The 16,612-nt window shown below is 39.4% G+C and overlaps 1 protein-coding gene and 1 non-coding gene across 4 annotated transcripts in view; one reads left to right on the forward strand and one right to left on the reverse strand.

The window, feature by feature from the left end:
- Window positions 1-16,612, forward strand: part of FBXL13 (F-box and leucine rich repeat protein 13) — a 230,032-nt gene that overhangs the window by 194,282 nt on the left and 19,138 nt on the right. Inside the window, exon 19 of one of the 3 annotated variants that reach the window (XM_074379286.1) lies at window positions 6,341-6,475. The exons of the other annotated variants lie outside the window; for them this stretch is intronic. Coding sequence (XP_074235387.1) covers window positions 6,341-6,475 — 135 coding nt within the window. The remainder of the gene's footprint in view (window positions 1-6,340; window positions 6,476-16,612) is intronic. 3 annotated transcript variants of the gene reach the window in all.
- On the reverse strand, window positions 4,353-4,454 carry LOC120365462 (U6 spliceosomal RNA). The gene has a single exon (XR_005580396.1). It is a non-coding gene; the product is annotated as a U6 spliceosomal RNA (small nuclear RNA).

Below are 16,612 nucleotides of genomic sequence, written 5' to 3' on the forward strand. Positions count from 1 at the left end.
TACAGATATTTTATTTTGGTATTTTCCTGGCTATCCTTCCTTTTGGTTTTCCCAATATACATTTTCTTTCACTGCATACCCTTTTTGTTCTTTAATTTCTTCCCATTTGACTTCTTTTTATGCATCTGTCACGTTTTATATGTTAAAAATAATTCCCTGGCCAGGCGTGGTGGTTCACCCCTGTAATCCTAACACTTTGGGAGGCTGAGGCGGGTAAACCATGAGGTTAGGAGATCAAGACTATCTTGGCCAACACAGTGAAACCCCGTCTCTACTGAAAATACAAAAAATTAGCTGGGCATGGTGGCACACGCCTGTAGTCCTGGCTACTTGGGAGGCAGGAGAATCACTTGAACCCAGGAGGCGGAGGTTGCAGTGAGCCGAGATTGCACCACTACACTCCAGCCTGGGCGACAGCACGAGACTCTGTTTCAGAAAAAAAAAAAAAAATTCTCTTATATTTACCAAATGCTGAGGATCTGTGCAGCCAGTAAGCCATCTAGATTTGCTGGCAACCAAAGGTGTACTGTTGGATAGGTGCCTCTAGAGAGATGAGGTATTCCAGCAAATGAGCAAAATTTTTTTAGTGTGACAACAAAATATTAAAAGTTCTACAATGTTATTTAGATTTACTTTTTATCTCATACATTTTGTATGTTTAAATATATAACATATATTTGAATAGTTATATGCCTAAATAATTTACAAAGTACATTAACATACATTTATTGAAAATGTATGCTCAAAATATTTTTACTAGGCCAGGAGCAGTGGCTCACACATATAATCCCAGCATTTTGGGAGACTGAGGCAGATGGATCCCTGAGGTCAGGAGTTTGAGACCAGCCTGCCAACGTGGTGAAACCCATCTCTACTTAAAAATACAAAAATTAGCTGGGCATGGTGGCACATGCCTATAAATCCAGCCAGAGGCTGAGGCACGAGAATCTCTTGAACCTGGAAGGTGGAGGATGCAGTGAGCTGAGATCAAGCCACTGCACTTCAGCCTGGGTGAGAGAGTGAGACTCTGTCTCAAAAAAAAAAAAAAAATTTTTTTTAATTTTTTTTTTTTACTATAGTATTCATGATTTTAAAAATTTGGCAATGAGAGCCACAGAGAAGCAGTACATACAAATAATAGTACTAGCTACTGTCTACTGACTGCTATGTGCAAGCGACTGTTCAACTGCTTTATTCATATTAAGTAATTTAATCTCCCCAACAACTCTATGAAGTGGGAGCCATATTAAGCTACTACTGTGTTATTCTCGTGCCACAGATGAAAGTATTGAGGGGTAGAGAGGTTTGGTAATTTATCCAGAGACACAAAGCATCATGGCAGCATTTGAAGTCAAGCCAGTGGGCCCCCAGAATGTGCTCTCAACGAACCCTGTATGCTGCCTCTGGCAGTTATTAAACAGAGTGAGAGGAAGGACTGGGCTTAGTATTCTGAGGGCCATCTATGGAAGCATATTCTCCTCACTTCTGTGCTAAGAAGCGTTATTCATTCATTTTGGATACCCTCTCATCTTGAACTAATTTTGCATGTCAGATGTTGGCAAAGATAAATTAGACTTGGATTCTACCCTCAAGAAGCTACAGTCAATGCAGAAGATGAGACAGTTACATGAATAACTATAATACGGGTAGAAAGTGAGAAAGTTGCCTGGGCATGGTGGCTCATGCCTGTTATCCCAACGTTTTGGGAGCCAAGGAGGAAGGATCACTTGAGGCCAGGAGTTCTAGGTCAGCTTGGGCAACATAGTGAGACCCTGTCTCTATAAAAATTAAAAAATTAGCCAGTCATGGTAGCATGCACATATGTGGAAGGCTGAGGTAGAAGAATTATTCAAGCCTAGGAGTTCGAGGCTACAGTGAGCTATGATCATGCCACTGTGCTCCAGCCTGGGCGACAGAGCAAGTCCCTGTCAAAAAAAGAAAGAAAAGCAGCATTTCTTCCATAGGGAAGAATTGGGGAAAACTGTAGAATAAGCCACATTTGAGCTGGTTTGAAGCCAAAGATTATCGCTCAAATCACCATCTAATTTTGTATCACATTCCGTCATGAAAGTGTCTTTGGAAATATTTGCTTTGGTCCTTGGCGTTGTCCCCCCTTTCCCTTTCACAGTTCCCTCCATGTTTTAAAGCAGTGAGCTCCTCTGAGGCTGGGCCTTCACTAAGCCTCACTCAGGCTGCTTTCCCTGGCAGGGAGGGTGGAAATGCAGGAGTGGCAACTCCAGGAGGGGCAGCTTCAGGCTCTGCAGAGTTTAGTTTTGGTGGCCAGGCCATGATCAGTCCCGCCTGCTCTGATGCTCTGCATCTCATGGGATATGCGATATAGATATTTTGGGCCTCAAATATGAGGCCCAAGAAACTGAAGGTTTTGTATTTAATTAATATCTTAAAATTGTGGCAGTTGCATTTTAGCCTTTGGGACAGCCAGAAATGTCTTCTTTATAGAAAATGATTCTTGACAGCATATTTTTTTCCAGAATTACCAACAAACAAGGAAAAAAATCCCCAACTTTGCAATAGAATTAATTGGGACTTAATGAGGCAAGTAGTCAAGAGATGGTGTTATGAGTATGCAACACAAAGTGACCTGTTTTAAGGCTAGAAGCTGCCACCTGTCGAAGTGGTTTAAATCAGGATTTTGGCAGAAGCACATTATTGTGACAGTTAAAAAATGTGAGTGAAATTCAGTCTCCTCTACATACCCTATTTAGGAATGTAGTCATTAAGCCCCTACACTGTGACTCAGCTCAGAAGACACAAGAAGGAATGATCTAACTCTCTAAGAGATATGGAAGTTTTCTTCCAGTTTGTTAACCCACAGCAAATTGGCTGATACATGGAGAGGAGCCAAACTTGATCATGTTTGCATTTTATCTCCCTCTTTACTGTAGAAGATTTTGACATGAAAGAAACTTAGTGTTGCATTTTCCAAGAAAAGAAAATCAGCAGCATTGATATAAGTATGGTTCTGCAGTAAGTGTGTATTGTAATCTTATCTGTAGGGGTGAAATGGAATTTCATGACTGCTTATGTTGAAACATGCTTGCAGACTTAAGTACTTAGTATGACTTATATGTGCTTAAGGGAAAACATGAATTGTAAGAGAGGAAAAGTTCTGACTTTAGTTCTCCAATCTGCCCCTAATGATTTAGCATAAAGCCTTGGACCAATTTTTGTGCCTCAGATTTTCCATGGATGAAAATGGTACCACGAATGTATCATAGACCTTGTAATCATTTTTAAGTTATTTTTAAATTTAAAACCTCTGAGAACATTTGGCTTTAAAGAATATTAGAGCTTTTAAAAAGGCATAAGGCAGTTGGAGCATTCCAAGACATTGACAGATGCTACTGAAGAGGATTTGGAGACACAAAGAGCCTTAATCTCCCTTTAAAGCTTGTTTCATCTTTCAATAAATTATTCTTATAGTTTAAATATTTTTTCTTGCTTTAATTTTTCTCTGGTTCCTGTGACTCTGTCCATTCTCTCTAACAATGTTAATGTCTCTAACAAGGGAAGACAATGTCACCTTACTCCTTGCAACATAAAAATTCTTGTATTATTAAGAATTCTTAATTTTCTTGAAGACACAAAGGATCAGTGAGCCAACTAGTATTTATTGAGCACTTACTGTGTTCTAATATGATGTTTGGGAAAGGGGTATGACAGCTGATGGATTTCCAGGCAGTACAAAAGGCTTATTGCATTCTTATTGAAAAACTTACTGAATCTCCTGATTCCAGTCATTCAAAGGTAGATTCCTTTCTGTACCTCCTTGGGTGTGCCTCACTATGCTTTATTATCTCCAGTGAGAGGTCCCAAGCTATCTCCTGACAAGCTGTTCCTTCAGTTTTTGCCATCACATAGTTGCAAGACAAGACAGATTTTCATGTAATACAGGAATGAGTCAAATACTTTAAGTGCTGAATCAACTGAAAAAGACAAGTTCCGCATGAGGTCAAAGAATGAATCACTATTGGCTGTTGTGGTCAGGAAAAGATGACCTAGGGTTAAATAACCAATATCTTTATTATTATTGGTATCATTTGCAAATCCTAATAATAGTTAACATTTATCTTATTCTTCTTAATGACTTAAAAATTTTTAACTGACAAATAAAAATGGTATATATTTATGAAGTATAATGTGATGTTTTCATATATGTATACACTGTGGAAAGATTAAATCAAGCTAATTAACATTCATCACCTTACATACTTATATTTTTTATGGTGAGAACATTTAAAATCAATTAGTAAATTTCAAGTGTATAATACATTGTTATTAACTATAGTCATCATATACAATAAGTCTCTTAAACTTTCTCCTTCTAACTGAAAAAAAAATTGAATGACACATATTTGTGTCATCCTTGTTCAGGGCCCACGCTAATCTCTGTATTTTTCCAATTTTAGTATTTGTGTTGCCAAAGTAAGTACTAGTTAACTTTCACGTGGTGCTGTGTGCTGAGCACTAGCCAATGTGCGTACTGCCTCTCAACTGACACTGTATATAAAATCTTACAGATAGCTAGAGAATCTATTTGTGCTAAGAGCCACATCTGTGTGTGTGTGTGTGTGTGTGTGTGTGTGTGTGTGTGTGTGTGTGTGTAATTTTATAATCTACATAACCACTCTTTGATATGGGTATTATTATCACCATTTTGCCCAAGGAGACACTGGGGCTCTAAGAAGTTCAGTAACCCACAGTAGCAGAGCCAGGCTTCTCACCCCACTCTGTGTGATGCCACAGTCCTAGCTTTGTCTGTTAGGCTACACTGCCCTATTCTATTAACTTGCTAAAGAAAACAGCTAGTTAACTAGTTCTATCCAAAGGGCTAGTTCTTTCCTTAGGGCTAAAACAAGAGAAAATTGGCATAAGCAGTGGGAGAGGCAGGCCCACTGGTGGTTTTACCTCTACAGTCATTCTGAGGCCCATGCACTGGCCCTTCTCTCAGTCCTGAGAGGAAAATGACATGTAGTCCAAGGGACATCCGTTTTCATACATAAATAAGGAGTACCTTTAGTAACCCCCTAGGGTTACCAAAATCTAGTACTTACAACTAAAATTAATGGTAAACTCATTTACTGAGGTCTCTAACTTTGTGTTCTAAGAAGCGCTGCTTCATAATGAGGCAGAATCCTTAAGTGTGATTGAGCACATGTAGATCATTATAATTCTCACATTTTAGGGGAGGAAATGTCATCCCTCCCTCCCTCCCTCCACTTTTTCCTTCCTTCCTTCCTTCCTGTCTGTCATGGTTTTTAATTTCTACTCTTCTTGCTTTTTATTTTTATAATTACAGTTAGGTTTACTTTTGTGGATCATCTTGTTCTTGTATAACTGCTGAGTTGTAAACTTTGATGTGTTATTTTCTCATGGATTCTTATCACTGAGTTTTTTTAACTGAAAAGTAGGAACAAAAATTCAGAAGTACTGATATAAAGGGAATGATTTCCAGTGATTTCCAGGCCTTTTTCTAGCCCTAGATATTTTAGGTGAACATTTCAGCATTTCAAAACAATGCTAGAGAGTACATATTATTGTCCTTGAGTTAAAAAAGAGGAGCCAGGCGCGGTGGCTCATGCCTGCAATCCTAGCACTTTGGGAAGCCGAGGCGGGTGGATCACTTGAGATCAGGAGTTTGAGACCAGATTGGCCAACATGGCGAAAGCCCATCTCTACTAAAAATACGCACACACACAAAAATTAGCTGGGCATGGTGGTGCATGACTGTAGTCCCAGTAGGCACAAGAAGCACAAGAATCACTTGAACCTGGCAGGCAGAGGTTACAGTGAGCCGAGATCCCGTCATTGCACTCCAACAACAACAAAAACAAAAACAAGACTGAGGCTTAGAAAGTTAGTAACTTGCTAACATTTCAGAAGTAATAAGTGGTAGAAATGAAATTAAAACTCAGATCTGTCTGATTCCAAAGAATCCATTCTTCCCATTACCTTCCACTGTCAATCCTGGAGTGTCTGCTATCTAATCTTACCCTCAGATTTCTTTTTTTCCACTTATGTGGCTAAACGTAATTAATAATTACTGACCATATAAGTGAAATTTCATTAGACCTAACTTCAAGAAAACTATATTTTATTAGCAGGCAACTGAATATTACTAAGCTGTTAAACTGCTTTGTGGATATCTTTTGCTATAAAGAGATTTCGGATGTAATGTGTGTTTTTAAAAAATTTTTTGGCATCAAGATGTAACATCTGTATTTCAGGGACTGAAAGGTACATTTAATAAGCTGCTATAAGTAAGATAGCTTGAGATGACTAAAGAAAAGAAAAAATTTGACCTTGGAATTTTTTGCAGGCATTCTGCAAAAGCTCACTGATTTTGGAACGTTTGGATGTCTCTTATTGCTCCCAGCTGTCAGATATGATTATCAAAGCATTGGCCATTTACTGCATTAACCTCACATCTCTCAGCATTGCTGGCTGTCCAAAGGTATGTGCAGGAGTCAGGGCTCAGACACGTCAAATTTAAGCACAGCCAAGGGACAAGGCAGGACAGCTATCAGGGCTGGACTCAGAATGTGTTTTCTCTGCCATGGTTGAGGTATTCATTGGATTTTTTTTTTTTTCTATCCTCCGATTGGAAGTAGCTTATGATTACATTGGTGTCAAAGTAGAATTTTCCAAAAGTCAAAAACATAATTCTCATACAAATTTAAACATGTTTCATATATTTATTTAATTCATTAATGAGAGAACCAACAAAATGACAAAGCCAGTGTCAAGAGCATTTGAATGAACTTAGTATTTGTAGGAACTGATGAAAGAATGTTGGAGTAAGAGTGTTAGGTTAGGTCTAAAACTGTCCTATAAGTCATTAAATCCATAACCTTGGGGTTATAGTTTCTACCAGATACAAATAATTTGCATCTTTTCTGGACAAAAATGTAACAATTAACATATAACTTCATGGAGTTGGGGCCTTAGTCAACAGTAAACAGTATGTCAAACAAAGGCATGGTTTCCTATAGAATTTTCCAGGTAGGCCTGTTAAACGGTGTTCCAGTTTGACACCCCAAGGACATACCACCATCTTTTGTCTTATTTTCAAGTGTTTTATAATTTTTCTTGACCTCTGTATATAAATGAAATAAATACTATTGTCAAAAATTTGGACTACATATAAAAGCTTAAAGGATGTTAAACAAATATGCATTAAATGCATCATTCTATATCAAAGATTTAGAAGGAGATGGAGGTAGGAGGAATCAATTTATTTTATTTTATTGCACTTTAGGTTCTGGGGTACATATGAAGAACATGCGGGATTGTTGCATAGGTACATACATGGCAATGTGGTTTGCTGCCTCCATCCCCATCACCTATATCTCGCATTTCTCCCCATGTTACTCCTCCCAACTCCCTACCCCACACTGTCCCTACCTTAGTCCCTTCCAACAGACCCCAGTGTGTGATGCTCCCCTCCCTGTGTCCATGTGTTCTCATTGTTCAACACCCACCTATGAGTAAGGACATGTGTTGTTTGTTTTTCTGTTCTTGTGTCAGCTTGCTGAGAAGGATAGTTTCCAGGTTCATCCATGTCCCTACAAAGGACATGAACTCATTTTTTTTTATGGCTACATAGTATTCTATGGTGTATATGGGCCACATTTTCCTTGTCCAGTCTATCATTGATGGGCATTTGGGTTGGTTCCAGGTCTTTGCTATTGTAAACAGTGCCGCAATGAACATACATGTGCATGTGTCTTTATAATAGAACAATTTATAATCCTTTGGATATATATCCAGTAATGGGATTGCTGGGTCAAATGAAATTTCTATTTCTAGGACCCTGAGGAATTGCCACACTGTCTTTCACAATGTTTGAACTAATTTACACTCCCACCAACAGTGTAAAAGTGTTCCTGTTTCTCCACATCCTCTCCAGCATCTGTTATCTCCAGATTTTTTAATGGTAGCCATTCTAAATGGTGTGAGATGGTATCTCAATGTAGTTTTGATTTGCATTTCTCTAATGACCAGTGATGATGAGCATTTTTTCATGTTTGTTGCCCTCATATATGTCTTCTTTTGTAAAGTGTCTGTTCATATTCTTGACGCACTTTTGAATGGGTTTGTTTGCTTCTTGTAAATCAGTTTTAGTTCTTTGTAGATTATGGATATAAGTCCTTAGATAGGCAAATTGCAAATACTTTTTTCCCATTTTGTTGGTTGCTGGTTCACTCTATTGATTGTTTCTTTTGCTGTGCAGAAGCTCTCAAGTTTAATTAGATCTCATTTGTCTATTTTGGCTTTTGTTGCCATTGCTTTTTGTGTTTTAGTCATGAAGTCCTTGCCTATGCCTATGTCCTGAATGGTTTTTGCCTAGGTTTTCTTCTAGGGTTCTTATGGTGTTAGGTCTCATGTTTAAGTATTTAATCTATCTGGAGTTAATTTTAGTGAATGGTGTCAGGAAGGGGTACAGTTTCTGCTTTCTGCACATGGCTAGCCAGTTTTCCCAACACTATTTATTAAACAGGGAATCCTTTCCCCATTGCTTTTGTCAGTTTTGTCAAAGATCAGATGGTTGTAGCTATGTGGTATTGCCTCCAAGGCCTCTGTTTTGTTCCTTTGGTCTATATTTCTGTTTTGGTATCAGTACCATGCTGTTTTGACTACTGTAGCCTTTTAGTATAGTTTGAAGTCAGGTAGCATGATGCCTCCAGCTTTGTTCCTTTGCTTAGAATTGACTTGCCTATGCGGGCTCTCTTTTGGTTCCACATGAAGTTTCAGGTGGTTTTTTTCCAGTTCTGTGAAGAAGGTCATAGGTAGCTTGATGGTGATAGTGTTGAATCTATAAATGTCTTTGGGCAGTATGGCCATTTTCACAATATTGATTCTTCCTAAACATGAGAATGGAATGTTTTTTCATCTGTTTGTGTCCTCTCTTATTTCCTTGAGTAGTGGTTTGTAGTTCTCCTTGAAGAGGTCCTTTAGGTTCCTTGTTAGTTGTATTCCTAGGTATTTTTGTAGCAATTGTGAATGGTAGTTTGTTCTTGATTTGGCTCTCTTTAAGTCTGTTATTGGTGTATAGGAATGCTTGTGATTTTTGCACGTTGATTTTGTATACTGATACTTTGCTGAAGTTGCTTATCAGTTTCAGGAGATTTTGGGCTGAGAAAATGGGGTCTTCTAAATATAGAATCATGTCACCTGCAAATAGAGACAATTTGATTTCCTCCTTTCCTAATTGAATACCCTTTATTTCTTTTTCTTGCCTGATTGCTCTGGCTAGAACTTCCAATACTATATTGAATAGGAGTGGTGAGAGGACGCATCCTTGTCTAGTGCCAGATTTCAAAGGGAATGCTTCCAGTTTTTGCCCATTCAGTATGATATTGGCTGTGGGTTTGTCATAATAGCTTTTATTATTTTGAGATACATTCTGTCGATACCTAGTTTATTGAGAGTGTTTAGCATAAAGGGCTGTTGAATTTTGTTGAAGGCCTTCTCTGCATCTAGTGAGATGATCGTGTGGTTTTTGTCTTTGGTTCTGTTTATGTGGTGAATTACTTTTATAGACTTGCGTATGTTGAACCAGCCTTGCATCCCTGGGATGAAGCCTACTTGATTGTGATGGATAAGGTTTTTGATGTGCTGTTGCAATCAGTTTGCCAGTATTTTATTGAAGATTTTTGCGTCTATGTTCATCATGGATATTGGCCTGAAGTTTTCTTTTCTTGTTGAGTCTCTGCCTAGTTTTGATATCAGGATGATGTTGGTCTCATAAAATGATTTGGGAAGGATTCCCTCTTTCTGGATTGTTTGGAATAGTTTCAGAAGGAATGGTACCAGCTCCTTTTGTATGTCTGGTAGAATTCGGCTGTGACCCATCTGGACCTGGACTTTTTTTGGTTGGTAGGCTATTAATTGCTGCCTCAACTTCAGCCCTTGTTATTGGTCTATTCAGGGCTTTGACTTCTTCCTGGTTTAGGCTTGGGAGGGTGCAGGTGTCCAGGAATTTATTAATTTCTTCCAGGTTTACTGGTTTATGTGCATAGAGTTGTTTGTAGTAATCTCTGATGGTAATTTGTATTTCTGTGGAATCAGTGGTGTTATCCCCTTTATTGATTTTTATTGCATCTATTTGATTCTTCTCTCTTTTCTTTTTTATTAATCTGGTTAGTGGTCTATTTTATTGATATTTTCAAAAAAAACCAGCTCCTGCATTTATTAATTTTTTGAAGGGTTTTTTGTGTCTCTATCTCCTTCAGTTTTGCTCTGATTTTAGTTACTTCTTGTCTTCTGCTAGCTTTTGAGTTTTTTTGATCTTGCTCCTCTAGCTCTTTCAATTTTGATGATACGGTGTCAATTTCAGATCTTTTGTTGCTTCTCAGGTGGGTCTTAATTGCCATAAATTTTCCGCTAGATACTGCTTTAAAAGTGTCCCGGAGATTCTGGTATGTTGTGTCTTTGTTCTTGTTGGTTTCTAAGAACATCTTTATTTCTGTCTTCATTTCATTGTTTATCCAGTCAGTATTCAAGAGCCAGTTGTTCAGTTTCCATTAAGTTGTGCGGTTCTGAGTTAGTTTCTTAATCCTGAGTTCTAATTTTATTGCACTGTGGTCTGAGGGACTGTTTGTTATGATTTCCATTCTTTTTCATTTGCTGAGGAGTGATTTATTTCCAATTATGTGGTCAATTTTAGAGTAGGTGTGATGTGGTGCTGAGAAGAATGTATATTCTGTGGATTTGGGGTGGAGTATTCTGTAAATGTCTATTAGGTTTGCTTGGTTCAGATCTGAGTTCAAGTCCTGGATATCCTTGTTAATTTTCTGTCTCGTTGATCTGTCTAATATTGACAGTGGAGTGTTAAAGTCTCCCAATAAGTCTAAGTCTCAGCTGGGCGCGGTGGCTCAAGCCTGTAATCCCAGCACTTTGGGAGGCCGAGGCGGGTGGATCACGAGGTCAAGAGTTCGAGACCATCCTGGTCAACATGGTGAAACCCCGTCTCTACTAAAAATACAAAAAATTAGCTGGGCATGGTGGCGCGTGCCTGTAGTCCCAGCTCCTCAGGAGGCTGAGGCAGGAGAATTGTCTGAACCCAGGAGGCGGAGGTTGCAGTGAGCCGATCGCACCATTGCACTCCAGCCTGGGAAACAAGAGCGAAACTCCGTCTCCAAAAAAAAAAAAAGAAAAAAAAAAAAGTCTAAGTCTCTTTGTAGGTTGTTAAGAACTTGCTTTATGTATCTGGGTGCTCCTGTATTGGCTGCGTATATATCTAGGATAGTTAGCTCTTCTTGTTGCATTGATCCTTTTACCATTATGTAATGCCCTTGTCTCTTTTGATCTTTGTTGTTTTAAAGTCTATTTTATCAGAGACTAGGATTGTAATGCCTGGCTTTTTTTTTGCTCTCCTTTTGCTTGTTAGATCTTCCTTCATCCCTTTATTTTCAGCCTGTGTGTATCCCTGCATGTGAGGTGGGTTTCCTGGATACAGCACATGGTGGGTTTTGACTTTTTATCCAATTTGCCAGTCTGTGTCTTTTGATTGGGGCACTTAGCCTATTTACATTTAAGGTTAATATTGTTATGTATGAATTTGATCCTGCCATTTTGATGCTAGCTGGTTGCTTTGCCCATTAGTTGACACAGTTTCTTCATTGTGTCGATGCTCTTTACCATTTGGTATGTTTTTGGAGTGGCTGGTACTGTTGTTCCTTTCTATATTTAGTGCTTCTTCCAGGAGCTCTTTTAAGGCAGGCCTGGTGATGATGAAATCTCTGAGTAATTGCTTGTTTGTAAAGGATTTTATTTCTCCTTTGCTTATGAAGCTTAGTTTGGCTGGATATGAAATTCTAGGTTGAAAATTCTTTTCTCTAAGGATGTTGAATGTTAGCCCCCACTCTTTTCTGGCTTGCAGGGTTTCTGCCGAGAGATCTGCTGTGATTCTGATGGGCTTCCCTTTGTGGGTAACCCGACCTTTCTCACTGGCTGCCCTTAGTATTTTTTTCCTTTATTTCAACCCTGGGAATGAATCTGATGATTATGTGCCTTGGGGTTGCTCTTATTGAGGAATATCTTTGTGGTGTTCTATGTATTTCCTGGACTTGAATATTGGTTTACCTTGCTAGGTTGGGGAAGTTCTCCAACCCGAAGAGTGTTTTCCAGCTTGGATTCATTTCCTCCATCACATTCAGGTACACCTATCAAATGCAGATTAGGTCTCTTCACATAATCCCATATTTCTTGGAGACTTTGTTCATTTCTTTTTACTCTTTTTTTCTCTAATCTTGCCTTCTCATTTTATTTCATTGAGTTGATCTTCAACCTTTGATATCCTTTCTTCTGCTTGGTCGATTCAGCTATTGAAGCTTGTGTATGTTTCATGAAGTTCTCATGTTGTGTTTTTCAGCTCTGTCAATTCTTTTATATTCTTCTCTAAGCTATTTATTCTCATTAGCATTTCATCAAACCTTTTTTCAAGATTCTTAGTTTCTTTGCATTGGGTTAGAACATGTTCTTTTAGCTCAGAGAAGTTTGTTATTACTCACTTTCTGAAGCCTGTTTCTGTCAACTCATCAGACTCATTCTCCATCTAGCCTTGTTCCCTTGCTGGTGAGGAGTTGTGATCCATTGGAGGAGGAGAGGCATTCTGGTTTTGGGGGTTTTCATCCTTTTTGCTCTGATTTCTTCCCATCTTTGTGGATTTATCTACCTGTGGTCTTTGTGGTTGGTGACTTTCAGATGGAGTCTCTGAGTGGATGTCCTTTTTGTTGATGATGAAGTTATTTCCTTCTGTTTTTTAGTTTTCCTTCTAACAGACACCTCTGCAGTAGGACTGCTGGAGGTCCACTCCAGACCCTGCTTGCCTGGGGATCACCTGCAGCAGCTGCAGAACAGTAAGGGTTGCAGCCAGTTTCTTCTTCTGTTATCTTTGTCCCAGAAAGATACCCACCAGATGTCAGCCTGAGCTCTCCTTTATGAGTTGTCTCTTGATATATGGGGGTTGGGGAGCTGCTTGAGGAGACAGTCTCTTCCTTATGGGAGCTCAGATTCTGAGCTGTGAGCTCCAGAGCTGCTGGGCAGGTATGTTTAAATCTGCTGCAGCGGAACTCATAACTGCCTTTTTTCCCCCAGGTGCTCTGTCCTGGGAAGGTGGGGCTTTATTTATAAGTTCCTGATGTGCTGCTGCCTTTTTTCAGAGATGCCCTGCCCAGCGGGAGGTAGCCTGGTCACAGTCTGCCAGCAGAGGCATTGCTGAGCTGCCTTGGGCTCTGCCCAGCTGCTGTGTGAAATTCCTTGTAGTTTTGTTTATAGAAGTATATTTAGAACTGCCTCAGTAATGGGTGTCTGCCTCAGTAATGGCAGACTGTGTCTATAATGGTGGACTGCCTCAGCAATGGCGGATTGCCTCAGTAAAGGCGGACTGCCTTGGTAATGGCAGAGTGCCTCAGTAATGGTGGACTGCCTCAGTAATGGTGGATTGCCTCAGTAGTGGTGGACTGTCTTGGTAATGGCAGATGCCCCTCTCCCCACAGAGCTGGACTGACCCGGGTCCAGCTGTTCTTGCTGTGAAACTCTCAATCCAGAGCATTTCAGATTGCTGGTCTTTGTGGGTGTGGGACCCGCTGAGCCAGATCACCTGGCTCCCTGTTTCACCCCCTTTTTTTCAGTTGAATGGGTGACTCTTGTCTCCCAGGAGTTCCAGGTGCCAATTGAAATGGCATCCAGATTTGTGTGAGTTTTTGTGTGGAGACCTGCTGCACTGGCTGAAACAGACGTGCTGGAGACTCGGGGTGCTTTTCTGCCCGGGAATCTCCTAGTCTGTGGGTAGTAAAAATTCATTTGGAAGTGCAGTGATCACTCGCCCTCTGCATTCTTGCTGGGAACTGCACTCCAGAGCTGTTCCTATTTGGCCATCTTGGATCGTCCAGGAAACAATTATTTTAGTACTCTGATATAAAGGAGTAACAAGGTTTAGCTTTACCATATGAATTTTTCTGTTTAAATTGTGGGCCAGATGAGTATCCTGATTCAGAAGAGGTTGGGGCCATCATTTGGACTAATCTGAATACTCCTCAACTTACCCTGAAGTCATAAAGTTGTGCTCCAGTCTAACATATTCCACTTATGTTGATTCTGACAAGCCATAAAACACATTAGTGTTTGGTTCATCATTCTATGCCAGGTTTCCCAAAAGTCCACAGGTGAATTTTGAATCCATTGTCCCATCACCACCTGGACATAACCATTGCTGATATTTTATTCTATAGAATTTTTTTCTATGTACAAAGAGATTAGTCATAGTTACAGGAAGTTTGCATTTTGCCTTTTTTTTTTTTTTAAAGAATAGAATCATACTTTCCAAAATACATTTTAACCTACTTTTCAATATACTATGAATATGTCTCCTTGTAAAGAACTAGAGATGTGGGTTCTGGATTAATAATGGTAGACTGAATATACACATGTAATTTTGTTCCTCTTGAAACCCTACCAAAACTAGAGATGAGGATTGAGGGCCCATGTGGATAAGAAAAACAGGAGAGGAGACAAGAACAACAAAAATTTGGAAGCTTGAAAATAGACAGACTAATTTAGCAGACCAGAGACTGCTTTGAATCCTAAGCCAACAGTAGAGAAAGCTGGAAAAAAAATCTGATTTATACTATAATCTTCAAACTTGGGAGCACAGTGTACCTTTGGAACTGGGTTAAGAGTAGGTATGAAAATAAGGAAGACTAAGTTAGAGATTCTTAAGAAGTAGCTAGATCTCTAGGTTCCAGCCCCTACTCCACAGATCTGGGTAACTGTCTCTCCCCACCCCAAATAGAAGCCTGGAGATTTATTTCCTAAATCCCGGTTCTTCAACCGTGACAGTAGTTGATATTTTGGACAAGATAATTCTTTGTGATGGTGTTGGTGGTGGGGTGTGTGTGTGTGTGTGTGTGTGTGTGTGTGTGTGTGTGTTTATATCCTGTGCACTGTAGACGTTTAACAGCATGCTTGCCCTCTACTCACTATATGTCAATAGCACCTAAGATTCCATCCTTCCAGACCTTACCAAATGTTCTCTGGTAGAGGCAAGGGCCAGAATTGTTCTTGAAGTACCTACTACTCTAGAGATGGTAAAACAGAGGGTTGCTAGGCTAATTAAGTGACTGAATGCTGAGTGCAGAGATGTTCAAACACTTTTTCCAACTGAGCATCAAGAACTTGGCTGCCAGATATTTTTCTCCAGGTGGGAGATTGGTAACCTCTTCTCTGGGAACCCTGACTAACCCAAGAAGAAAGACCTAAAATAACTGACATGGCAGTGAAGGGGGCGGTTCCCAGCAGATAACCCACCTAGATCATCCTTCATTGAAGCTTACAGTAGAGAAGCATGTACTCAGACCTTCCAATTCATTTTTAGTCCTCCACTCTTAATAATGAACAAAAGGATTACCAGACATAAGAGGAAAGTCTATAAAGTGGGAGATACTGATCAACACAAATTAACAGGAAAAACTTTAAGTTAGCAAAGTATGAAGAAGGAAGAAAACTAAGAAATCTTTTTTTAAAATACTCAGAAATTACAAGGTTATTAACAGTCATGTTCTTTTCTGTTATACACTCTGAAGGCTTTTATTTACTGCAGCATCACACCAATTCTCAAGATGCCCTTTATTTAATCTAGAAGTTCAGCTTCTATGTTGTTTGGTTTGTATGGTTAGCTAATTGTGCTGCAATAATAGGGAGGAGGCAGCAGGGAAAAAGATGTGGTAAACCATGGTAAAACTAAGCCAAAACATTCACAGCAAAATTGTTTTTGTTTAATAATATACTTGTTTAGAACTAGGGGAACCAGATGTCTCTCTGGTCATTATCATTTGGTTCTATTAGTGAGCTGGGTCAAGGAACCCAGAACAGTAGCAGCACTGACCAACTGACTCTCTGCAGCTTAAATAGTGATACTTCACTGGGATTCTTGTGTTCATACCACACAGACATATGGGCAACACATGGCTCAGTGAGAACTGCCCTGGTTGTAAAGTAGGCACAGATGGAGACTGGGTTTTTTAGTGGCTCTAAAGCATAAAGTAGGAGAATAAGAAAAGAAAAGACTCCAGTGCAAACATAGAGTAGAGCAGAGGATTTTGTTTGTTTGCTTTTGTTTTTTTGTTTTTTGTTATGAACTGAGGGAATTCCTTCTATAGAGTGAGCATGGATATTGTCTCCAGAAGCTAAGGGAGATGTTAAACAAATATGCATGAAATGCATAAATCTGTATCAAATGTTTAGAAGGAGAAGAAGGAAGGAAGGGTTGATTATTTTAGAACTCTGATATAAAGGAGTAAAAAGGTTTAGCTGTATCATCTGAATTGTTCTGGTCCGATCGTGGGTCAGATGAGTATCCTGATTCAGAAGATGTGGGGATCATCATTTGGCCTATTCCTCAATTCACCCTGAGGTCATAAGGCTGGCTGTGGTCTAGCCTAACATACTCCACTTATGTTGATTTCGATGAGCCATAAATCAGACACATTAGTGTCTGATTCATCATCGTTTTATGCCAGGTTTCCCAAAAGTCCACAGGTAAATTTTGAATTGTCACCTTATCCATCCCCAGAAAGGCCAGCTTTTC

The sequence above is a fragment of the Saimiri boliviensis genome, chromosome 10, assembly GCF_048565385.1.
Source record: "Saimiri boliviensis isolate mSaiBol1 chromosome 10, mSaiBol1.pri, whole genome shotgun sequence".
Classification (NCBI taxonomy): Eukaryota; Metazoa; Chordata; class Mammalia; order Primates; family Cebidae; genus Saimiri; species Saimiri boliviensis.